Genomic DNA, 26,169 nt, shown 5'->3' with positions numbered 1-26,169 from the left:
CACAATAGTCCGATATATAAGCATGAAGAACAAACAAACACGGCCGGGGGCAAGCCGGTTCCCTGGATGAGCTGAACAGGCAGAGTGCCTGTACCTTCCCAGAGCAGCTAGCAGAGAGACAAGAAGCAAGCAGCAGCAGTCACTTCACAGAGCCGTCACTCAATGTGACCACGCCCTAATTTATGCAAAAACTTTAAGACCTAATATAAATAAAAGGGTCGTGTTAGAAAACAATTCACTCACAGATCCATAATCATGAAGGTGGAATCTAACTATATTCATAATAATATTTATTGCATCCATGGGTAGAAACATGTTTTTTTCTGCTGTAAAGTTGGGCATTTTAACATGGGGGTCTATGGAAATTGCTCCTTTCTGCAGTCAGTCCCTATCGGCCAATATATGAACTGCAGTGTGTGCCACTTCCGTATTGGCGTCCCGGCTCTTCCACAGAGTTTGCCGCTTGGTCAAAACCCTCAAAGTACACCCTGTAGCGAGTAAAACGCTAAAACTGAAAATACCACCCCAAAACGCCTCGTTGGTGAAACGTCATCATGACGTCATCATCCATTTGATTCTTCCGGGTACGTGCTTACGAAAGCACGTACCCGGAACTAAATGGGCCAATCCGTGGAGCCGTGACGTTACGTCCACGGAGCCGTTACGTTAAGCCCCCGCTGATTGGTCTAAATTGACCAATCCACACACACACTGAGTGCAGGCAGCCCTGCTTTTTTTTGCTCCCTGGCTGCTGCAGGCTGATAATAGACAGTTGGGATCGCGCAAAATTCTCTCTGCAGACCTATTCTCACAGCGTTTATCAACCTATAAACCCTTTTCTTACTGAATATCAAGCCACACTTATTGTTTTTATTTCGGCTGTGACTTTGTGTGTGTTCAGGTTGTGTTTGGCTGTGTATGCTAAACAAGGAAATCATGGAGGGAGGGGGGGGAGCTGCAGCGAGCCGTTTAGTGGAGAAAGTGAATACTGCTGAATACACATACTTTACACTTTACAGAGATAGAGATGCTGTATGCGAAACCAATGTGAGTTTGGAAAATTGCACAGTATTTTTCTATTTTAGTATACCTCAACAATGGAATTATGATCAGTGGAAATGGCCATGACATGAAGTTTGTACCATGTCAGCCTCCGTACAGCAGTGATTCATTGAACTCGTGATTTGTTTACAGTTAAAACTCCGGGTGATCTGGGCCGACTTCAACTTCCTCCTGCTGCAAAAATGTTTTACTTTCTCCTGTTTTCATCGTCGATATTCCTGGTCTGCAGAGCCACCGTGTGTCCGTGTGAGAGACCGGAGCTCTGTGAACAGATCCGGGACGAGAGAGACTTTGAGGTAGTTCACGTCTGTCTGTGACATAAGCTGGTGTTCAACATCCACCTGCAGCACATCACTGATAATTCTGCATTTAAATATACTGTTAATCACTTAGATAGGATAGAGTGGCTACAAACCAATAGCACATTACTAAAGAGATAATCAGAGAAAGGCAAATCTGGTCAAAACGAGACTATAGTTGCTTATCGAGAACTGAAATGAGGTGTATTTAATTTAATTGAAGTTAGTTCTAGGTTGGGTACTCGACAGACATTCACTAAGTTTCTAAAAAAAAACTAATTATTATATAAAATAGAGAATACTCTCAAATCCACGAAAAATAGGCGTGTCATCCTACCTAGTGTAGTAATACAATTCTGCATTGATTTGAAGGCCTTGGGTCACATTACATGGATTGAAATACTCAAGTATAAAACAGCTGAATTCTCCTAAGAAAATTTCATAAAATAAGCACTGTAAATCCAACAACAAAGGGGTTCTTCTTATTTGTCAGGTGTAGTAGTAATTTCTGATATGCATTCGGAGTCGCTTTATAAAATAAATCCATCAAAATGTTTATGTAAAATTAATTCAAGACATGTCAGTGATCAAATATAGTTGAGCCAAATGTATTTTAATATGTTTAGCATATTTATTAGAACTCTATTGACATCAACGTATTGCAAAAATGGTACACCAAATAGCTTTAAAAAATCATTTCCACTATCCTTTTTGTTTTGCTTTGCATAGTAAGTATTAAACTGGCATATTCAAGTATGAATTGATCACAGCCTATAATAGACATACATAAAGTAAAAGAAAAAAGAAATAAAATTAGAACTCTTGGTTTTGCTAGGGACTGGATTTTTTTTTTTTTAAATAGCCATTTTATGATAAGGTGCTTTAAAAGTTACATGAAAAAGAGATAGCAGTGAACAGTGTTTTGAGTGAATGGCATGCTATACACAATATTAGCTGAAGTTTCAAATTGGGACTGCTGTTCCTCTTTATCTATGCCTGTCTGTGTTTGTTTAACGTTTGTGTGATATTTGAGAAAGAGTGGACTTCTGTGAGGTGACTCATGCTTAGAAACTCACATATCAAAGTGTTAATTTAAAGACTAATTTTGTAATTGTACAATACTTAATGTTCAATATTTAATAATAATAATAATACATTCGATTTATAAAGTACCTTTAATTGCTAACAGCAATCCCAAGGTTCTACAGGAGGCATAATAAAAACCAACAAAATAAACAAAAGTTTAATCAAAAGCTTTTTAAAAAAGAAAGGTTTTCAAGCCTTTCTTGAAGGCGTCAGTGGTCTGTGGAGTCCTCAGGTGGTCTGGGAGGGAATTCCACAGGCGAGGAGCAGCTGCACAGAAAGCCCGATCTCCCATTGTGCGGAGTTTGGCCCTCGGGGGGCGAAGCCGATGGTTTATATATTATTAAAGACCTTTCTCACAGAAGAACATTATACTTGAGGAATACAGGGTTAATTAATAACCTCAATAACAACTGCATTCCAGTTTTGTGCTAGAGCCCTGATAGTGTCACCAACTGGTATGACTTACTGTGCCTTAGACATTAACTTTTTACTCTTCTAATTATTGTAATTAGTACATTTAGCTATTTTAAATTAAGGCATTTACATTTTGCACAAACCCTAGTCTGCCCTTTATTATTAAAGGAGACTTGTATTTGTTATGTTTTTGAGACCACAAGCAGCAATACTGACCTAACTCGGGTAGAAGGGATGTGATTTTATCTGAAAGTAGCCTATTGGTCAGTCACCAGAAAAATAGCCATTTTCAACACCAACTAGGTTTTATTTAGCTTACTGTCAAGTACCACACATTGCCTGAATTTCACTATAATACAATCCAGACCATGTCAGACTTTAGTTTTAAAAAATCAGCTTGGGCTCTGGTAACCTGTGATAGACAAATTCAGGCTAGACTTAATGAGTCATTTATAATCAACAATCCATACATGAATTGGCAATTCAAAAAAAGGTTGCAGCTATCATAATTCAGGCCGGCCTGTTTCTTATAGTTTGAGAACCTTTACTGTGTTAAGATAAAGAGACTGAAATCACAGTTTCAAACATGTTTCCTTTTTTGAAGATTTATGAATAAACAAACAACAAAATGCTGTAAAAGTGGGACATTAAAGGTATGTAAAAGCAGCAGTTACTCTTCCAGTCATGAGTCTGTGTGGTCTGTGTGTTTTCAGGTGTATGTGTTTGACGTTGGTGGAAAGACATGGAAGTCCTACAACTGGAGTATGGTGACGACAGTGGCAGCGTTTGGAAAATATGATGCTGAACTCATGTGTTACGCTCACTCCAAAGGAGCGCGGCTTGTACTTAAAGGTAGAATTTGGGCTTTTTGCCTTAATTAAAGAGATAGATTGGAAAAGGGGGACAAATTATTTAATTGATACTTGTTAAATTCATCCAGTCAGTGTTATAAGCAACCTCAAACTTAATGTTTGAACCAGTTCCTGACACATTTGGTAATCTTTGATGCTACTTCTTGAACTGTTAAAAGTTCATGGCCATATCGTCCTCATAATGATGTCCATCTTTCTCTTTGTTTGTTTGAAAAGGTGACGTTCACCTACCCTACATTGTGGACCAAGACAACAGGACGGCGTGGATAACAGAGAAAGTGAACCTAGCCAAGAGTCAATTCATGGATGGGATCAACATTGACATCGAGCAGGCCGTGGACGAGGGGTCGTCAGAGTACCGTGCTTTGACATACCTGGTCAAAGGGACCACTGAGGCCTTCCACAGGGAGATCCCAGGTTCCCAGGTGAACACAATGTTTTCAACAAATGTCACCATAAAAACATGTAGTTTGGTTTAACTCTATGCCTTATTCATTTGACCTAGAGGCTTCTTTAAATGAATCTTATTCCTTATCTCAAGGTCTCATTTGATGTTGCCTGGTCACCAAATTGTATCGACAAGCGCTGCTATGATTACGTTGCCATCGCTGAGTCCTGCGACCTGCTGTTTGTGATGTCCTATGATGAACAGAGCCAGATCATGGGGGACTGTATTGCAATGGCAAATGCCCCACTCTCTCAAACACTGAATGGTTTGTTGTCCAGTTTTTACGTTATGAATGAGAATAAATCAGCTTGTCAATGCAGTCAACTACTCATCACCACCTTATGCCTGTTATGTTTCTTTTAAGGTTATGACCAGTTTTTGAGTCTGAAAATCAATCCAAAGAAGCTAGTGATGGGAGTGCCATGGTACGGCTATGACTACCCATGCCTTAACTTTTCCCAGGTGAGATACAGTATGTTCATTTAAAAGATAAATATAAAAAACTTGCGTTATTACATTACATTACATTTAGCTGACGCTTTTATCCAAAGCGACTTACAATAAGTACATGCGACCAGGAAGATACAACCTTGAAGAAAACAGAATCATATAAGTACATCAGGTTTCATAGAGCCAAACATTTCAAGTGCTACTCAACTGGCTATAGATAAGCCAGCCCTTTATTAGTATATAAGTGCTTTGTTAGTAATTCTATCGCTCGAAGTGGAGTCGAAAGAGATGAGTTTTCAGTCTGCGCCGGAAGATGTGTAAGCTATCTGCTGTCCTGATTTCAATGGGGAGCTCATTCCACCATTTTGGAGCCAGGATAGCAAACCCTCGTGTTTTTGCTGATGGGAACTTGGGTCCCCCCTCGCAGCAAGGGTGCAGCGAGTCGTTTATGTCGTCGGGTTATGTTTTAGTTTATTGAGGTCTGGTATAAAATATGATACAAATATCCATGGTACCCAATGGATGAATCACTTTGGTGATAATCTTACTTTTTCACTACAGCCATCGTGAGATCAGAACAGTTGGTTTTAAGTGAAATGTCTTCACAACTTTGGACAGATTTCAGTGACATTCGACAAAGACTTTCATGTCCAAGTATGGTGATGCTTTGACTTTGTATCCAGCACCATCTTCTGGTCGGAAAAATAAATGTGTCGAATACCACTTATGATCAGCCTCATTTAGCATTATAATTGTGAGGAAGTTTTCGTCATTGATGTGGTTTGCACGTTAGCACTAAGCACGGATGTGTATCTTTCATCACAGTGCCGCTGTGGCTGTAGTCCCTTATTCTTGTTTTAGTTTCAACAAATCCCATAAAATACATATAATTACCATGAATTGATTCTACTTCCGAGTAGTGCCTGTGAAGCCAAAGCCTGATATATTTGTTCCTTTCATTGTTGTCCAAAAACTATATAGGGATCATTTGAGTTGTTTGGAGAAAGTAACACGGGTAATAATAATAATACCCAACTTCAAACACCCACATGTACATTACTTAGTGGGGTGGCTTATTAAAACGGTAAAGTTGGATGTAATCACTCAGTTTCCCCTTGAAATAGGCTGTCTCATATTATGAATATAGCGAAAACAATTTTTTTAAGGATTCTACTTCAATCATTTATTTAAACTTATTGTAATGTTTGAGTATATAGAAGTTGTTCTTTCTAAGATGCAAACACAGATATCTCTTAATGTCTTTACCCATACCAGGAGGGAGCTTGTTCATTAATGAAAGTGCCTTTCCGTGGAGCCCCCTGCAGTGATGCAGCAGGAACACAGAAAACATACAAGTGGATCATGACGCAGGTCAACGGCTCTTTGTCCGGCAGGCTCTGGGACGACAAGCAGAAAGCTCCATACTTCAATTACAAGGTGCGTTGTCTTTATTATATATTTTAACTTTGAATTCTTATTTTATTTGCTCAAAGATGTAAAGCTATGTTTGGGTTAGATATTTTAGTAGTTAGCAAAGTAGGTGCCAATTTCATGGTTTGTCTCTCTGTGTGGTCCCGACTCGACTGACTGCTCCTCTTTTATTCCTGATAAGTTACGACTTCACAAGTCAGGCAGGGATTCCAGGCATGGTTCGTCCAGTCTGTTTATCCAGAGGGCTGGCGTCCCACAGTGTCACTTCCCAAACAAAACAAATCACCCCTTAGCCATAAAACATTCCTGGCTTCTTGTTGGCTTTTATACAAATCATTATAAGATGGTGCATCTTATTTATTCTCCATCATCTGTACTTCTAGCTGTGTTTCCGGAGGACCTTAAAGAGTACTTAAAGTTAATAATACAGTATACAATAAATGCAAAATAAAGGCCCTTAAAGTGTTAAACAGACTTAACCTCCATTTTATCAGGTAATACATCATGTAGTTGGTGTTCATTATGTATTGCGTAACACAAAATGTAAATTATAACAAGTATAAAAGACATTTAAATATACTATCCTAACAAGGTTTTTTTATTTATATTTGTATATATCATCAATTATTTTCAATAGGAAACAGGCTTGTGTTTCTAGCCCTCTTTTATAAAAAATATGACTTTGACCTAATATTTGTAATACATTTCTTGTGCTTTGTTACCACTTCATCCATCTGTTTTATTCATACACGGAGTTATCATAAACTGAGACTTTTCAGTTGTGCTTTCTTAAAGTCAATTTATAGTTAATGTAAGTGGAAGTTTAACACATGTTGTTACTCAAAGTCGGGATGAGGATATGGAAACGTTGAAATTAAAACGTATTATGTTAACCTCAGGATTCTTGTTCTCCTTTAGGACCAGGAAGAGCAGGTCCATCAGGTTTGGTATGATGACCCACAGAGCATTTGTCCCAAGGCGGAGGCGGTGAAATCCAAAGGTTTGAGGGGCATTGGCATGTGGAATGGAAACATCTTGGACTACAGCGATGAACCGGTCGCCAGGCAGCAGACCGCAGTGATGTGGAATTCTCTCTTAGGATGCTAAGAAGCTTGGATACACTTGACACGGTTGCAGAAATGTACATCACCCCTCCTGTTTGTTGCTAGGTCAATATAACCCTTTGTGGCAGTAATGGGGTGGGGCTTCCCTCTATTCAGGGATGCATACTTGCACTTCAGAGGTTATTGTGGCTTTTATTGGTGTTGTCATTGAATGTAGTTACACGGCAGACATTCCTCTTTGCAAACTGAAATAACTGATTCTTGGAAGAAAAGAAAAGACAACCAATCTTTTTCAATGTGACACAAACAGTATTTTAGATTTGATGATTTTGAGCTTACTTCAGATTTCTGCACTTTTTCTTGCTTTATGCTTATGATAAATAAAACATGTAAGTTGTTGAAGTTACACAACCAGTTAAAACATTTTTTTACAGCACCTGAGGAAAGTCAAAGTACCAACTTTGTGAAGAAATCCAATCACATCAGACATGAAATAGTAATACACATAATAATAAAAAGCGGGAAAAGTACCAGCCCAAAACTCAGGTAAAAAAAAGAATGACATGTGGAAAGCACAGCTGCTTAAAATAAAACAAATCAGTTTTAGTCCTGAATTGAATGGCATTAAAACAAATCCCAAACAGACTTTAATCTAGCTTGCCTTAAACAGTAGAAACCGTGGTATGTACTGAATCAGATGGAGGTTCGTTGAGCCTGCGGTGTTTCCCGTGTGGTACTTCCAAATCCCAGAGAGGACATGGGGCCGGGATGAGAGGACTGACTCTTCTTCTGGGCCAGCTCAGCCTTCAGGGCCCTCAACTCTGTGGCAGCCTGTTTCCTCAACTATCGGCATTCAGGAAAAAATAAGCTGGTTTGTTATTATTATAATTCAGCAGATTACACAGTAGCTGTTGAATGTAATGAAGAACATTTACTCAAGTACTGAACGCTAAATAGTAAACAACATTTATATGTGTGTTAACAACACTCCTAGATTTCCGAGATCCCAGTCCAGTCAGCAGAGTTAATTCGCTAACGGCTAACTGCAGCTATACAGTTAGCAGCGGTTAGCCTTACTTTAGCAAAAAGGAAGGCTTTCTGTTCATCAGGAATCACAGAGTTCAGGATAACTATAATCCCCCCACTGCTATAAGGCCATCCAACCTGAACAAAACAGCTAATTTAACAGATACATTCAATATGTAGAACACAAATGTGTGCAACAAGGCATATTTTTCAGATATGCTTCTTGAACAACTAGTTAAAACTTCCTTTGTAGTTCAACAGCTATACTTTTGTTCAGGGGTTTTAGAAACATTTAGGTAGACTCATATACAATCAGATACCTTTATCTCTGTTATCAGCTTCATCTTGGCATCCTCTACCTTCCTCTTTAAGTTGTCAATCTCATGGCTCTCCGTCATGATCTGAATGATGAGCTCGTTCTGAAATGAAGGATATAAAAGGCCTTTATTGAGAAGAAGAAAAAAGCTTGAAATTGTGTTTAAGCAAAAATAAAGTGGGTTTTATTGAACTTAACTATTTCTACTTAAAAAGCACAGGCGTTCCATTTGAAAGGCTTGGGTAATAAGCATAACAAACTGTTGGTTTCATGTTAAAAGTAGATTTTATTGCTGTAATAAATGCATATTGGCAATTTTTATTTTAAAATGTCAGTGTTCCCAATTTTTTGGGAAACCAATCAATATTTAGTCTCTACTAAACGACAGTTCAAGACGTATCTCTGAGGAATAACTTTTCCGAATGCATTGCATACCTTTTAGGAATTAGTCTTAACAAACACTACAACATTTAATCAATTTGTCTTCAGGTTTACCTTTATGGAAGATCTGCCCTGTCGTCTCGGCTTCCCTCTGTTATCTCTGGCCTGGAGCTGGTGCAAGAGTTTGTTGTAAAATGTCTCCAATTCCTGTCTTAGGTTTCTCAGATTTTCCTCCAACGGCGCTGTGGCCTTTTTAGTTTCAAAATATTTCTTCTTCCAACTGTCACGGGCTTTACGTTGAAGAAAAATTGCAGCAGAATTTAGTTACTTTTGAAAAAGTTGACATATTAAAAATAATTTGACTAACAATTTGACTTTCTCATATGTCGTCCACAATCTATCAAGTAAGGCTTTAGTGACAGAACATGCCACAGCAATTAAATGTTCACTTTCAAACAGTTATGCAGTTATGGTACACAAGGAACATGTATCTTTATTCTTGATGTCACTGACTGCTGGCAAAATTAAGAACTTGATGGATAATTCCTTGTAAGATGTTATTTCTTTCTTATACAGTTTTTTTTATTGCTCACCTTGGTTCCTGCGGTGTCTGTTTTGAGCCAATAAATCCTTCCCCTTTCTTAGCAACTCCTGCCTTGTCCACTCCAGCTGCTTTCTCTCCTCCCTCACCATCTTTATTTCCTCAATCAGTTCCTCTCCTAACACACAAACATGTCAGTTTGGATCAATACAAAATAAAAAAACATGAATCCTTGGTATGAGGCCAAAGTGACAGCTTACTGTTTGTGTGAAAGACACGATGGATAGGTTTTTTTGGAGTGACTATGGGCAAGTCTAGTCCTTGAGGAGGAGAAGAGAACCCAGGCCGGGACAACACAGCAGGACTTCCTTTCACCTTAAAACAAGCACATCAACATGAGTCTATATCTCAAAGGATTTTAATGGATTAGTCTTTATTCCTGCCCTTTTTCACTTTAAAGACCTCCCACACTTCACTAGACCCACCTGCTGGTTGTGGAATTTGGACTTATCACTACACCAAGACAACTTTCAACAAACTGGACATTTCCTACATGTTTGAAAAGCCCTGTAAAATCAATCAAGAGCAACCTTTCTCAAAGTGTTATACTCAAGAGTATAGCCTGGATAAGACATGCCGAGACTGATGCTGGGAAGAAGCTTGGACATAAGTAATGCAATACTTTACATCACTGCTTTGTTTATTCCTGATGGACTTCAGTGCATGTGCGTCTTTTGATTTCCCCAGCCTGCAAAACAACACACTGTTAGAACAAGCAGCAGCCGAACAAACTGGAATTCACTGCAGAGTACAAGTATGGCTCTCAGTAATGCTGCTCAGTACCCATCTGAGAGAGAAAAGCCTGAATCTCTGTCCTCCAGAGGCTGGACGACTCCTGAGTCTCTGGCTCCTCTGTTCTGTCTCTGGTGCTGTTTCTTCTTTCTGCAGGTTTCTTCATTTTCCTTCACCTCATCTGAATCGGCCTCACAACGCTGTACAGCTGTAGATTTATAGAGACTGAATAGCTGAGTATAGTAATGAGATCATAGGATTAGTTTGAAAAGGGCTTAAAAAAATGCCAATGTTAAGATGTTGGGTGGCAGCTGAATTCCACTAATGTAAAAAGTGCTGGTTACCATATTATAAAATACCAATGTGATGTTCACATTTAACCCGAAAATAACTTTGTAATGTACAGTATAGTTTTGTGTATGCGTTCTTGTGCGTTTGCTGAAATATGCTTTTTAAAGAACATGGGGATGTGCATGTTTTATATATGCAAGACTGAAAAGCCATTTTCTTTTGACATACGGTATACCATAAGGATATGGGTCACAAGATCTGTCCTAAAACATAGTGAATTTCAGCAGGTTTAAGTAACAGAAACCTGCACTTTTTTCCCATAAAGTAACTGCAAAAAACCCCAGATTTGGCCGATTTTAAGAGACATGGCGAACCAAGATGAATGTAAAGTGTGAGGCATCGCAATCGGAAAGTTGGAGAGGACAATGCTTTGAATGCTGCACAGAAAACTTCAGTATATTTTACCGTTATTTTGTGAAACAGGCTGTGGTGCTCTTTGATTGTGATGCTTCTTTGTGCAACATTGCTGCTCTGCCCACTCTAAGTTGGAAGACAGACCCTCTTCATTGTCTCCTTCTGCCTCTGAAGAACTATAGCTTTGCTCCTCATCTACCTCCTCTTCTTCCTCCTCTCCCAGGCTGGGGGTGGGAGGTGGCTGATGGGAACACTGGGGGATGAGGGGGAATTTAACAGGCTCCTTTGTTCCTGCTGGCTGGCTGCAGGTCTTTGGAGGCTGGTAATAGGTCTGCTGGTCCGGCGAGCTGCTGCTGGTGTCTGGGGTGAGAGACTGGGAGCAAACACTGCTGTCGCTCTCCACAGCGGGCAGAAGGTAGAGCTCCGGCTGCGGGGCCTGCCGACAGGTGACAGCAACACATTAGTGCAGACAAACAGGAACATAAAGAGGCAGAGGTACTATTATTGACATCTGTAGATCACAGGATAATATGCAACTACAAGGTTAACAAACAATGACAAATAAAAAATCATTGTTCATAAAAAACAAGGGAAAATTGTGTTGGATGGCATCATCCACTTCACTCACAAAATGACCATTTATATACCAAAAACTCACCCTTTGTTACTTTGAATTATTTCAGAGAACCTTCTTTAAACATGCCAAATAATATGGCAAATAAATAATCAAAACAGTGAGAAATGTTTACAACAACCAAACTACATCAAAACCTATGTTTACCAGCTTACCGCACAACTCGTGCAGTATAATTGCAGTGTCATTTATCCAGCTGTTTGCTAAATACTTTCACTATATTTTTCACTTTTGATATATTTCCACACAAGTAGTCTCATGAGTTGTTGATATGGAAATGGTCATTTTGTGGTTAAAGGTTAAACATGGCAACAACATATCTCTGTAATCCATCCACTGGGATTGGAAGCAGAAGAGAAGAGTTATTTAGACATTTCCATTTTTTTGAAAAATCCAAATACTATTTTCTATCAAACCGAAAATATAAGGGATTTCAATAACAATGTAAGAAAAAAGCTAAATGGTAAGGAAATCCTTTAAATTACATGAACCTGTGTTTAGTCAATACATTATGCATCAGACTATTCCAAAGAAAAACGATGTACATTTGGACATGGATTCTACATACATACGGTGGCGCGAATGTCTTCACTTTAAGATCCCCCTCCTGTTTGCTCTTGACCTGCAGTATTAAAGAATGTTGTTATAGAAGGCGTGATAGTAAAAACGGTTTACACGCGCGCGCACACACACACACACACGCACGCACGCACACACACACAAACACACACACACACACACACACACACACATACACACACTTTACACCCTTTAGCGTCAGCAGCTTGAATAGTAAACTTGTCAATCCAACTGTCTGCCTCGTTTCTCTCCATTGTCTGCTCGGTGAAACACAACCAGCTATATAAAACAACAGTAAAACGCCAGCTGCACTCACCAGAGCCAAACTGCGCCCCACACATTTCAGAAAAGAGAATTTGTCGATGCTCCTCTCAGCGCCAAGAAAAGCTCTCAGCTCTGTCCTCAGAGTTTTCAGGGTGATATCAGGATAAACCCTGACATCACAGTGATGAAAAGGATATTTTAGGTATATGTTATACAACATATAATTATAGGTGCACAAGACATTGAAACAGAACATGAGAAACAGTCAGTAATCTTCAGTGGATTAATGAAACATAATTAAACCCTTGGAGGGAAAGTTGTATGTTTCCTTGAATAGAAAAAATGCTTTCAGGTTCTTCAGTTTCAATATGATTAACAAATCAGTATTTGAAAGCAGTAATGATGCAGGTGAAAGGTAAGTACATTTGAAAACTTTGAGATACTGGGACGTGAAGTATTCTGAGGCTGTATAGATTCATCCAACCAAAATTCAGAGAAAAATATGCTGCTTTTTACTTCACTGTGTTTGTCTAGCAGATGTGGTTACTTTGCAGAATAGGACTATAAAATAGTTAAAACTGCTATAGTTTTTTATATATATAGATACAGTTTACATCAGCATTTCTATATCTGTAACAATCCAACTGTACACCACCTTAACCAGCTGCAACAGACTTTTACATGTCACAACAATAAATAACACTCAAAGATGTGTGTTATTACTCCTTTACCTAAAGTAAATATGTTTTTTTCATGTTCTAATGCAGCATTTGAAGGGAATTTGAACACTTAACGTTGACATTTAAACATAGTCAGTCAACAGTAATATCTTCTGAGTTTGGTTTCTTGCATCAAATGAAACATGTGCAGCAGTTTCACCTGATGAATCCGGCAGATATGAAGCTCTCTATGGCTTCAGCAGGGACTTTATTCAGCGTCACATTCCACTGGTCACCTGGCACATACAGCACATGGAGCTCTAAGAACTAAACACATACAACACATTTCAGTGTATACTTGCATTATGAGCCGTGAAAGTAAAACTGCAATTTGCTTTTATAATTAACTTGTGTTCACTCGAATACATTCACATTCCTGCAGCATACTACGACTTTTTGCAATGATGCACGGATTCCCACCGTACCTTGCAGCTGGCCGGTCTTCGGTCCTCTGGATGTCTCACTGACTCACAGGACAGCTGCATTATCAGTCCAGAGCAGCATGAAGGGAAGCTGATAACTCACTAAATGACGGTAGATTTTTGTTAGGTTTATTCGCAGTAAGCTTTGTTTGTGTCAGCTGTGAAGGCGTGGACTGCTCAGTACCTATCTGGTGGATCAAACACGGTCCCGTGGAGTTTGTTTTATGAGCTTGCCAGTCCTGGTTGCTCTGGTGCTGGTGATGACAACTTGTGCAGAAAGAAGGACCAGAGCCCGTATTGTCCACAAGTTGCTTCGGTTTTGCAGTTATAATTCAGAATTTGGACACATTCGTGCGTTTTTTTTAATATTAAAGAACCGATTTCGAAAGTTGAATAGGTATGGAAGTTATACCATTTTACTTTACATTATTTTTGAATTAATAGCCTACTTAAAAATTGGAAAATTGTATATAAAGACTTGGCGACCCGTCTGTGGTTTAAAGTTATCTTTACCCACACACATATGTTTGTTTTATTTTGTTCTTAATCTAATTGACTGCCTGTATAACTTTTGCATTTAAAGACACCTTTTATAAATAATACCGCACAGGATAACAGGTTTAAATGTAATTTGGGTGTCTGACTGTGATAATGCTTCATCACCACTAGAGGTCGCAATTTCGTTTCATTAAGCTTTAATGCAGCTTTCAAGCACACTGGAGGTCGTCGTAATTATAATTTTTAATGATACAAAATAAAAGTTCCCACCTGCCAAAAAATAGAAGATAGATATTTATTTCAGTTTTGAAGAAACCACAGAGCTTACATACCTCAACAATCGATAATAAAGATGAGGTATAAGACACATTTTGGGCGATAAATTAACCAAAGCTTTAGTAATGTAAAAACTGCGCTTATTTCTTTCATTGCTCTGAATTTATAGCGTAAATAGTTAGGTTGAGTTCCAACTAAACTATAAAAACTCATCTGTACATCTTCGCAATGGCATTTGGTGTAAATTCTATGTTATAACTGTGGGGGGAATAAAGTGAAAATATTATTTCCATTTAAACAACACCCCCTGAAGGCAGCACCGACTGACACTCCTTTAAAGAAAACCGGAAACTCTGCGATGAAGAAGGAGTGGTCAGCAGGCTACATACCAAAAGCGATTTGTTTGTAAAAGTTTCTTAATCGTTCCTAACGCTCACAATCTTTACAATGTCGGGCTCATCGAGCATTGTGGCGATGAAGAAAGTCGTCCAACAGTTACGTCTCGAAGCGGGCATCAACAGAGTAAAGGTGAGTTAACGTCACTCTTTAGTGTTGTTATTTGTTGCTAGTTTCTCTTTCTAACATAGATAATTTCGTTCAACTGTGTAATTTGAATTCTTAGGATTGCTGGTTTATTAACTCTCCGGTGTTGTCTCCCACAGGTGTCCCAGGCCGCCGCGGACCTGCAGCAGTTCTGCCTGCAGCACGCCCAGCAGGACCCTCTGCTCTGCGGCATGGCCACCAGCACCAACCCGTTCAGACCGCAGAAGGTCTGCTCCTTCCTATAGCACCAACCAACACACCTGCAAACCCTCTGCCTCTGTGAGTACTACTGCACTCATTCTGCTCAAAGCTCCGTCATTTTCTCCACACATTAGTCATGTTCAAACAAAAGCAACACGTATAATAGGGACTGTATACAATGTGCTCTTTCAGTACCATCATTACCTACTGAGAAGGTAATGGGAAACGATGAGATTCTTACGAACCAACCACTTTTTTTGTTAAATCACACTCTTTAAGCAAAGGCCTCAACCCTTTATCATGCAATTATTGTTATAATGAAGTCACTTAGGAAAAAGGAAATATCTTTAAGACTGCACATACAATGTCAAAAAGCACATTATTTGCTTCATTGGTTCTGGTTCTTACACCCCATACATTTGGCCTTACTAAGGACACATACATATTGTAGTTGTAATTCTGTCAAATAGTTATACTATTAGTCTTGAAAAGGATTTTATAATGTTTCAACAAACTAAAGTAAAAAATAAATAACGCGGTTAACCCACCTGTAACTGAGATAATGATACCTACATGTTGTATATTTATCAATGTAATAAGTATTGCATTTAAGTAAAAACCTGCACCATTTTACTCATAGCTTTCAAAAGATTGCAATTTACAGCCACATTGTTTGCAGTATCTTAGTCAACTTAAAAAAAAAACATATTTAATTTTCACACAGCTTCTTTTTATGCTCCACTCAATCATCCTGTTAGAGCCCATACACTTTGGGGACAATTGTTGTATCTTGATTGTAGGTGTACAGTACTGCAGTATCTTCAAGTAAAATTCTCATTGGGTCCGACTAATGCATGTGACATTCTTGCAGGTTTTTGGACATTGTGAAGCGTTGTTGGACTTGCGCTGTGGAATGATTCGTCTCAGGAGCGTATGGGAATTTGCAAACAAGAAACTAACCTAAGGTGTTTTTTTTTTTTTAAATGGTTGCCTTTGTAAACTGTGATAAACATTTCCATGTGCTTATATGGCACAATACAAGTCTTAACCTTCTTGCTTGGAAATAACTAACCCAAATCGTGCCTTTTTGAATTGTAAAATGTTCCATAACTGATTTGAGAATAAATAAATGTATTTTCCACATTTTTAAGTTGCAGCAAATGTGTTCAATGTATCTTATTTTCAAATCTCTATGGAACCATCTACCAATTTCCAGACACTGTTTCACTTAATTCACTGCTCATTATGTTATTTACAAAGGGCGTAACAGTATGTCTGCATGCACTACAGGTTGTGACCAGGAAAAGCTCACATTTTCTGAATTTAATTTGGGTCACATTTCATTATGTTTCGAGATACATTTAAAGGACCCATTAATGAGTTTCACACACAGGTCAAATTGTTCAGGTTGGGTCCATGTGGAGGGCTGCATTTATCCTCTGGTTGTCTGCCAATGTGTGAAAGTCTTTACAACAGGCAGCTGTCCCACACTTGGTATGCAGATACAGCTTTATACGGTAAAGGTCCCTTTCAGGACAAGTGTGAATCTAGCATGATGTGATCTCATTAAATCCAGTGATCAAAGCTGCACATCAAAGTAAATGGTTGTCCACAAAGAACCGGATATCCACTATAAAGTCCATTTGTCACAAATGGTAGTAATTTATTGGATAATATACACGGCCGTCCTTTCCTGACCCAAAGCGCTGGATGTTATTTTGCACTTAAATCTGGAATTTCCTTCTGCAGGCATCCATCTCATGGCGCTGGAAACAAAAAAAGGTATTTTTAGCTTTACAGAAAGAGACTGGGACAGTACACCTATTTTACCTCATTTTCAAGTCATTGAAGTTCATTGCAATCCTTTATGAATAACGGAAAACCTGGCAGCACATCAGTCTACCAAATGTATTCAAACATCAATACCATGCAGATGCCACAGAGAAATTTACTAATATTAAAGTGCTGTCTAAGTTTCACTATAACAGCTATTTTTCAAAGACAAAAGAAAAGACAGAGACTAACCTTAAGGACCCACTCATACTCCCCAAACTTTGAGTCAAAGGTGCCTTTCTGGAGAGAGCGGAGTTTGAGAGTGAAGCGAGGGCCGAGCTCTTGAATACCAACCTTCTTCTCATTCTTGAAGATGTACCTTCAGAAATAAAATAATTGTTTAGACACTCTAAATTTAAGATGCACTGGCTTGAACAAATACAAAAAAAAGTAATGTGTTATACAGGGTTCATAGCATACACTTTTTCACCAATTATTTTCCATGACCAAAAACATTACTCTCTCAGCGGTTATTACCCGTCCCCTTGTGTGTTATGAAGGTTTTTATGCATGTAAACGCTCTGCAGAGTCAAAACCTTCAAAGTACACCCTGTAGCGAGTAAAACTCTTAACACAGAAAATGCCTCGTTGGTGAAACGTCATGATCCATTTGATTCTTCCGGGTACGAGGGAACGGAATGGACTGAGCAGTTACGTTAAGCCCCCGCTGATTGGTCCAAATTGACCAATCCACGGACTTCCTCACACAGTGCAGCCAGCTCTGCTGATTTCTCCTCCCTGGCTGCAGGCTGATAACAGACAGTTGGGATCGTGGCGAAAGTCTCTCTGCAGACCCATTCTCACAGCGTTTATCAACCTTTTTCTTACTCAATATCAAGCCACACTTATTGTTTTTACTTCGGCTGTGACTTTGTATGTGCTCAGGGTGAGTTTGGCTGTGTATTGCTAAACAAGGAAATAACACCTCCACGGAGCTCAGCGCGATTCACAACGTCCCGACCAATCAGAGCAATCTGTGCTCACAGGGAGGGTGGGGGCTGGAGCTACAACGAGCCGTTAAAGGCAGAGAGTGAAATTCAGTGAATACACGTAGTTTACAGAGATGCTGTATGAGAAACCAGAGTGATTTTGGAAAATTGCACAATATAAATCTATTCTAGTAGACCTCAACAATGGAATTATGATCAGTGGAAATGGCCATGACATGTCTCCTTTAACATGGAACAGGAAAATAAGATCTGCATATGAAACATGTTGTGCCTATCTAAAACCAATCAAATAGTAGGCTTACTAGCTTCTACACGCTAAAGCAACTAAAACCTCTCACCAGCAAAATACCTAGTCAGTTAAATGCCATTTTACGCTCCATTACTATACGATACAGTATTTATTATCATTATAGTATTACTATTTCGGCAATTAGATAAATTATATATGATGCAACTTGTTACATTTCCATGACTTTTCCAGGGCCTGGAATTAGCATTTTGAATTTCCATGACTTTTCCAGGTTTTTAATGACCGTAAGAACCCTGGTTATATGACTAGGCACACAATCAGCATTACTTAAGATAACTCACCTGTGAAACCTGAAGAAGATGAAGTCTCTCTGGTTGTGGAAGGTGGCGACCTGTCGACCCACAAACTGAGGGTCCTGTGGGAAGAGGGCAGCGAACAGCCGGCCGATGCTGTGGCCCAGACGTGTGGTGAAGTTGTTGAGGATCACCTCCGGGGAGTGTTCAGTTGGATCTTTGCCTCGTCTCTGCCGAGGGAAAATATAAGTGATGAGCAACACTTGCTCTGTATATAAAACTAGAAGTACAGCCTTCGCTTATCAGTCAGGTTGCAGTTCACATCCATTTCTATCCAAAATGGTATCACCTCATTTTATGCTACAAGAACATTTTTTGCAATGAAGTTGAAGAAATTCCCAAAATGTGTTACTGAGATTACACCTTCACAAGAAATGGGAACGACCCCAATGGAAAGGCAGTATAATACATTGAACACGGCAACTCTTTTCCTACAGTCAGTTTTAAAGAGATGCTCATTATTGTCATGGAATTACATTACGGAGCCCTGGAGGGTTCATTGAGAGAGAAATAAATAAAACATGGCCACGTTTTACTTTCTCGTGCGCACAAGTTAATAAAGCGTGGCCTCGTTTTATTTAAATTGAGGGATTCCCCTCCGTGACTCACAGTATCTGCTGCCCACAGCTGTTTTATAGAAGGAAAACCTCCTTCAATTTATGAAATCTCTGCGGCACCAGGAGGCAGCGGGAGGGTTAACTCAGCCTCTGAGAAGAGGAGCGCGCAGTGGCCTGTACTACGAAGCAGGATTTGCTATTTACACTATTCATTCATGAAGTATGACGCTGCGCTGTCAGCACGCGTCTCCATGTTTGTGATTGGTCAAATGTTGCTAACACCGTCCCTTTCAGGTGAACGCGCTCTCAGCCGGACAGAGAAACCCTGGTTGATTTACTGAGTTGATAACCAGCTTCGTAGGACCGCTTATCGCGTTTGTTAGGGTTAGTTAAACCGGGTAATTCGAACATATCCAGGGTCTGTTGAACTGGCTTCGTCGTACAGGGCACTGGAGGCAGTAACGTGTAACTCAGCAGAATCTGAGAAGAGCAGCACCAGCTGCAAAGAGCTGTGCCTTTTACTGTTTACTTCACTGCGTTTCCCTTCATTAGAACAGCTGAATAGAGATCGAGGCTGCTACGTTTAACCACACACACCTATACACACATCGAACTACCAGAGTATTCCCCCTCGTTTTATGAAGGAGATGTCCTGTCACCGGGGCGCATGGTGTGTGTGTGTGTGCGCTCAGCTCCGCTCTGTGGGTGCGTGTTCGGTGTGTTTGTCTGACACCACCGGCATTTGTTTTCAAATGACCACGAACAGTAATTTACACAAATCTGGTTCTCCATAGTTATATGTGTATTCCCAAGTGAAAGAAATTCGTTTAATCTTAATCTCGATGTGCTATAGTCCTGCCGGAGTGCACCGGAACAAACTATACTATCATAAATAAATGGACACACACACACACACACACACACACACGAAAGTAAAACGTGGTCACGTTTTATTTATTTTTCTCTCTATGAACCCTCCAGGGCTCCGTACAAATGTGCCATTTAATCATAACAGAAACAGAAAAAAGACATCCACTTGCCTTCATCTCCTTGCGTAGTCTAACGCTGCTGATCTTGAAGTGTGCAGTTGGCCCATCAGGAAGATGACAAAGAACCAACCCATCTTAAAGTCATGGTTAAGGAAGGTGACATTACAAAAGTGAGCTAGAACTTTGAATAGCTTGCCTAGTTATAATGCCAGTGTAGAGCTATTTCACTTATTTAGATACTTATAAGTTTTACATTCAACACTCAGCCTTCACCTAATATAGTAGTCTCTAGTTATTTTTGCAACTGAAAACTGGCCCTTCAATAGTGTTTTATTTGCAGAGTTTATCGATTTTTTTTATCTTCATGGTCTACTGTACTATTGTTTGGTTTTTTATGCTCCTGCAAAGCAAACATTTCCCAATTTGGGATCAATAAAGTACATCTTATCTTAAAAAATGTTGATCAAAATCACATAGACTTAATTAATAATTTAAATAACAGCAATGAAAGTTCTCATTCATAACACTCCGTTCGATGTCTCACTATGGGATGCAACTGATCCGTGTAAAGGAAAGAATGAATGCGGCCATGTATCGTGAGATTTTGAGTGACAACCTCCTTCCATCAGCAAGGGCATTGAAGATGAAACGTGGCTGGGTCTTTCAGCATGACAATGATCCCAAACACACCGCCCGGGCAACGAAGGAGTGGCTTCGTAAGAAGCATTTCAAGGTCCTGGAGTGGCCTAGCCAGTCTCCAGATCTCAACCCCATAGAAAATCTTTGGAGGGAGTTGAAAGTCTGTGTTGCCCAGCGACAGCCCCAAAACATCACTGCTCTAGAGGAGATCTGCATGGAGGAATGGGCCAAAATACCAGCAACAGTGTGTGAAAACCTTGTGAAGACTTACAGAAAACATTTGACCTCTGTCATTGGCAACAAAGGGTATATAACAAAGTATTGAGATGAACTTTTGGTATTGACCAAATACTTATTTTCCACCATAATTTGCAAATAAATTCTTTAAAAATCATCAGACAATGGGATTTTCTGGATTTTTTTTTCTTCTCATTTTGTCTCTCATAGTTGAGGTATACATAGGATGAAAATTACAGGCCTCTCATCTTTTTAAGTGGGAGAACTTGCACAATTGGTGGCTGACTAAATACTTTTTTGCCCCACTGTATATGGACAGGTCAAAAGAGTTTCGATGCAATGACCAACTCTTTGTATCCTGGGCTAACCCTCATAAGGGCAAGCCTGTTACCAGGCAACGGCTCTCCCACTGGATTTTGGAAGCGATTGCTCTGGCTTATACGAGTCAGGGTTTGCAGGCGCCAACGGGCCTGCGTGCTCATTCTACTCGTGGACTGGCTACATGTTGCTACCATGGCTTTGTTCAAGGGTGTATCCATCCAAGACATTTGTCCAGCAGCGAGCTGGTCCTCAACGCTCACTTTTGTCTGCTTTTACAGGCTAGATGTCTCTGCTCCAAGTGTGGCCCGCGCAGTGCTGGGCCCCGTGTTGAGACAGGGTTGTACCTGTTAAGTTCTGGTTGTTTTGGTGATTTTAGAGTAACATGAAGTGAGATGTCTCACCAGACGGCCTTTCTTGCTAAGGCGAAGCGGTGCTTATTTTTGAATGACGCTGCGACGTAGCGCAAGCTACTTTAAGGGTGGGTGGATTCCCTGACGTAGACGTCAAGATCACCAGCCAATCAGGATTGGCGTAATGAGATTGATGCTTCTGTTTGCATACGCGTTGAGGCGCATCCCATAGTGAGACATCTCACTTCATGTTACTCTGAGAACTGGGGTTACGTAAGTAACCTATAGTTTTCATTTCATATAGCACTGTAAATGTCATGAAATTATGAGCTGTATTGTTTTATCTATGCTTTTTTGTGTGTGAGGACCCCAGGAAGAATAGCCAATGATCATGCTAGTGCTAATGGGGATCCTAATAAAGAATAAGAATACAAAATAAATACTGGATTACAGGGATTAGTATATGCTGCCTTTGAGGATACTGGGCATTTTGCGATCCTCATTGATGACCATGAGGTAGGTGAAGTTCCTGGCGACGCACTGAGGGATGATCTTCTTTAGGGCCAAACCTCTTCTGTAGTACACGTGGGCGTTCGGGACTACTGTGGCCAGCTGCTCACAAAATCTCACCGTCCTCTACAAGAAGAAAACATTAGAGGTATCAAAGTGTTAAACAAAACAGTGTTTGAAAACTGATGACGATTAAGAAAAAGCTTAAGCAGCAAACTCCAATTCCCACCTCAGTAACAAAGCACCTGTCAATTACACACACTGGATGTTAAGACGCCTCAACGCTTCATTATCTGCTGCGTTATGCTAACCCAGTTTATGTACATAGAGCAAACAAAGACAAAGCTTATCATTATTTAGTAACTTTGACAGGTTGAAGCTCCTATATAAAAACTGCCAATAAAGTGGGGCTGAAATAAAGGACATAGTCCAGTTGTATTTGTTGTATATACAGCAACACAATAAGGGGCATAGTCAGGGTTGGGTTGTAACGGAATACATGTAACGGCGTTACGTAATCATAATACAAAAATCAAGTAACTGTATTCAGCTCACGTTACATTTGAAAAACGAGTAATCTGATTACAGTTACTTTCGTAAACCTGAAGTGAATACATTTTGGATTACTTATTGGAATTATTGGTGGAAAGATTTCCTCACAACATTTAATATTCATTACTAAAGGTACAGCCGAATCATCAAAGCGCACAAAACCTATTACCGCCGCAGATGGACCAAAAAAGGGAGAGTTTGAAAAAAATGTGCGGGTCCGCTCAGTGAAACAATAACAACGAAACATGGAGGAACAAAAGTCTGCGTTTAAATCGTGTGTGTGTGTGTGTGTGTGTGGTTAAAACACATCAGCCTGCGGTCGCTCTTTAGCCTTATGATTCTGAAGGTAAACACAGTGAAGGCGGTGCGTGAAAGGCGGTGCGTGAAAGGCACTGCGCGCTCCCCTTCTCAGAGGCTGAGTTAACCCTCCCGCTGCTTCCTGGTGCTGCAGAGATTTCATGAAGTAAAGGTTTTCCTTCTATAAAACAGCTGTGGGCAGCAGATACTGTGAGTGTCACAGACATGAATTCATAGATCAAGGCAGACTGGTGCACAGAGTCTCCTGTTTTGCCAATCCGGTGGTTAAACAAATATAGCTCTAAACCCCTGGCCGAAATGTCCTTAAAATTAAGTCCGAGTTCGACATTTTAATTCATGTCCTGCCAACACTGGCAGGACAGAAGACGACACGCCCGTTCTAAGCCCTGTCCCTCACTCCTCACACCACAAGCTACATCCCCAAAAAGTTTATTATGTTGTTAAATCGTTTCAGATGTTATGTTTCAGTTGTGCTCTTGATAAGCCATTAAAACAGTAAAAACACGTTTCCTTTTGCTTTTTGTGTCTCCTGTAGGCCTATCCCAAAACATACCCATCTGTGATGGAAAAAGGAAGTAATCCAAAAGTAATCTGATTACGTTACTTTTTTAAGACACGTAACTGTAACTGTATTCGGATTACTTTCAGATCCATGTATTCAGTAATCAGTAACTGATTACATTTACAAAGTAACCCTCCCAACACTGGGCATAGTATACAAGTGTTTCCAAATCTACCAGTAGAACATTATAAAAATGTACTTCATCTAGTAATAATGGTATAAGTAATAAGTGACTAGTAATATTCCTTGCAAAAAATATCAGAAGTGCTGCCATTTCATTTTATTGATTTGAAAAAAATGAATTTGAGCTTCAGGCCTAATTTCCTTCAAGAGTATGTTTTTTTGCATTTTGATTTTGTTAAGGGTGACAGGTTCTGGAAACTGAAAAGAGTAAAAAGTAATAGACATGTATGATGCCGGGCAGCAGCAACTCACCCCTCTTGGTCTGTCCGATGTTGTGATGAGCACTTTTGGGTTTGTCAACCCGTTGAAATAGGCAGAAAATTCATCAGTTCCCTCGTCAAATGCAATCTGCATGACAGGAAAACAAACAAATAAATGCATATTCAGTAACAATTTAACCTGAGATAGTTAGAATAAGCTCAGCCAAACCCGCTCCTCACCTCTTCATCTTCTGGGTCGACTGTTGTCTCGTCGTAAACCCTCTGGTTTTCTATCGTCTTTGGGACTTCTTTAGGTGGGGCCTTCATGAGGGACAGAATAAAATATACAATTAGTGCTATTCATGCTCTCACTTTGCTGAATGGTATGATTTAGAGGTAACATAACAAACGTTTGTAATTCATTAAGTAATTGAACAAAATAGAGAGGGTAAACAAACTCACCTTGTCACCTAAAGCTTCCCTTTCTTTTTTCTTCTTTTTCTTCACTTGCAACTTTAGCTGAAATATGAAGAAATAAGATATTAACACTGAAAAAAAAGTACATTAGATTTTCAGTTTAATTATATAAAGCAGACATAAGAAAGAAACGAACACATGAGATTGAAAAGAGCATTTTATACAATTGTTTTATGACATTTGTTGACAATATGTTATTTTTCTGTTAATAGAATAATCATACAAGTAAAGTAAAAGTGTAAGATGTGCACAGTATAAACACATTAACTGACTCACTTTAAGACATGAATGAGGAGAGTCATACGATTAAAAATACCGAAAAAAAAGTTAAATCAACACCACTAAAAGAAGAGGTTTTACCCAGACCTGAACCTTCAGTAATGTAGTAGGCTACTAACAGCAGGGCGTTGTATCAGACTGCATTCGTTCAAACTAGGTAATACCCAATAAAATGGCAGCTATGTGTGATTTACTTGCTCAATGACAACTTAACTGTGTGTTTACCTTGCTTTTCTCCTGCTTGAATTTCATGAACATGTGGTGTCTTCGCTGTTTATTCTTGATTTCGGACACACTGAAGGTGGGGGGGAAGGCAGTCTCGCTCGCCTCCAGCTTCGGCTCCAGCTTCGGCTCCAGCTTCGGCTCCACTGCATTTCGCTCCTTAGTCACACTCTTGTTCTTTGGCTTCTTATACTCATTTTTCTTACCTTTATTGTCATTACTCACGGGAACCTCCGTAATGTCCATCTTGTGTCAGATGTTATGGCTGAGTGTTTCACGTGTGTGGGGCTAGTTTCCTGTTCCTGGCTCACGACTGGGGACCGGAAGTGACTGAGTTGTCGAAAAAGAAATTGCGAGGACACCTAGTGGTGAGGAGGAGTAAGAACAACTCAAAATAATAAATTGATAGAAAAGGTGCACTGGTGTAAAGTAAGTAACTAAGTACATTACTTACTTTTCTTAAGTACAATTTTGACAGACCTGTAATTTACTTGAATTTCAATTTGTTGCTACTTTGTACTTCCACCCCACTACAATTCAGAGGTAAATCATGTACTTTTACTCCACTACGTTTATTTAATATATTTAGTTTCTTTGCAGATGTTGTTTGATGATGTGAAATATAAACTACACTTAAATAAGAAATTAATTACACCTGCATTAACATTCACAAGCTACCCTGCAGTACAAAAGGTGATTAAAATAAGCTGCACCTTTACCAGCTTTGATAAACACATTAATGCAATAATTATAATTATAATATACCATATATATTATTCTGAAAAGGATCAATTTGCACAATGAGTAGGCCTACTTTTAAGTACATTTTGATGCTAATACTTTTTACTTTGACATGAGCAACTTCTTTGAATTCCTACACTCCGTTACCTCTAGTTTAACTAACTGTATGTACACGACTTCTCCCACCCCTGAATAGGTGTACATTCATCTGCCGAAGGGATGATTTATCTGCGCTAACTTTAAATGGTTGATTTTAGTTTTTCTCTTCCCGCGCTGCTGGTACCTGCACATTTAAATGTATATATATTTAAGCTAGTTCACATAATCTGTATAAATAATTCACCTGATCAGAGATTAATTTATGGTGTTTTTTATCTCTATTAATACTGTTACTACATGATTACTCTTATTTTATTTTATTCATATTATACCCGTCTATATTCTCATGTGGACTATCTGTGTTTCTCTCTTATTCTGTTGCTGCTAGAACACCTAGATTTCCCTACATTATAAATCCACACAGCGATTATTAATATGAAACGTTGAATAACTTTGGATATACTACATGTACACATTCATGAATCTTCTTATCTTATTTCAATAAAAACAACTGCAGCAACATG

General features: G+C 39.3%; 4 protein-coding genes across 4 annotated transcripts; 2 read left to right on the top strand and 2 right to left on the bottom strand.

The window, feature by feature from the left end:
• The first annotated feature begins 836 nt into the window (after positions 1-836).
• On the top strand, positions 837-7,537 carry ctbs (chitobiase, di-N-acetyl). The gene is made up of 8 exons (XM_079688952.1): positions 837-1,047; positions 1,195-1,358; positions 3,575-3,713; positions 3,950-4,158; positions 4,275-4,446; positions 4,546-4,643; positions 5,907-6,068; positions 6,981-7,537. Exons 1-8 carry the CDS (start codon positions 1,035-1,037, stop codon positions 7,167-7,169), a joined length of 1,146 nt encoding a protein of 381 aa, XP_079545078.1. The 5' UTR covers positions 837-1,034; the 3' UTR covers positions 7,170-7,537.
• A 32-nt stretch (positions 7,538-7,569) lies between these two features.
• Positions 7,570-14,501, bottom strand: spata1 (spermatogenesis associated 1). Its single transcript, XM_079688946.1, has 13 exons — positions 13,690-14,501; positions 13,509-13,607; positions 13,244-13,350; positions 12,417-12,534; positions 12,090-12,143; positions 10,939-11,323; positions 10,234-10,390; positions 10,078-10,138; positions 9,651-9,765; positions 9,443-9,568; positions 8,964-9,139; positions 8,473-8,571; positions 7,570-7,969 (listed from the first exon to the last, which is right to left on the bottom strand). The coding sequence occupies exons 2-13, from the start codon at positions 13,566-13,568 to the stop codon at positions 7,820-7,822; spliced, it is 1,608 nt and encodes a 535-aa protein (XP_079545072.1). The 5' UTR covers positions 13,569-13,607; positions 13,690-14,501; the 3' UTR covers positions 7,570-7,819.
• A 106-nt stretch (positions 14,502-14,607) lies between these two features.
• On the top strand, positions 14,608-16,166 carry LOC307043991 (guanine nucleotide-binding protein G(I)/G(S)/G(O) subunit gamma-5). Its single transcript, XM_079688975.1, has 3 exons — positions 14,608-14,807; positions 14,942-15,101; positions 15,895-16,166. Exons 1-2 carry the CDS (start codon positions 14,727-14,729, stop codon positions 15,065-15,067), a joined length of 207 nt encoding a protein of 68 aa, XP_079545101.1. The 5' UTR covers positions 14,608-14,726; the 3' UTR covers positions 15,068-15,101; positions 15,895-16,166.
• Positions 15,957-25,134, bottom strand: rpf1 (ribosome production factor 1 homolog). Its single transcript, XM_079688964.1, has 9 exons — positions 24,809-25,134; positions 24,290-24,346; positions 24,068-24,148; positions 23,880-23,975; positions 21,985-22,138; positions 20,007-20,089; positions 18,398-18,579; positions 17,049-17,175; positions 15,957-16,789 (listed from the first exon to the last, which is right to left on the bottom strand). Exons 1-9 carry the CDS (start codon positions 25,049-25,051, stop codon positions 16,748-16,750), a joined length of 1,065 nt encoding a protein of 354 aa, XP_079545090.1. The 5' UTR covers positions 25,052-25,134; the 3' UTR covers positions 15,957-16,747.
• Positions 25,135-26,169: the final 1,035 nt, after the last annotated feature.

Source organism: Notothenia rossii, assembly GCF_949606895.1.
Source record: "Notothenia rossii genome assembly, chromosome: 1".
In the NCBI taxonomy this organism is placed as follows: domain Eukaryota; kingdom Metazoa; phylum Chordata; class Actinopteri; order Perciformes; family Nototheniidae; genus Notothenia; species Notothenia rossii.
The sequence above is the reverse complement of the archived record's forward strand: the minus strand, read 5'-3'. Positions and strand labels throughout refer to the sequence as shown.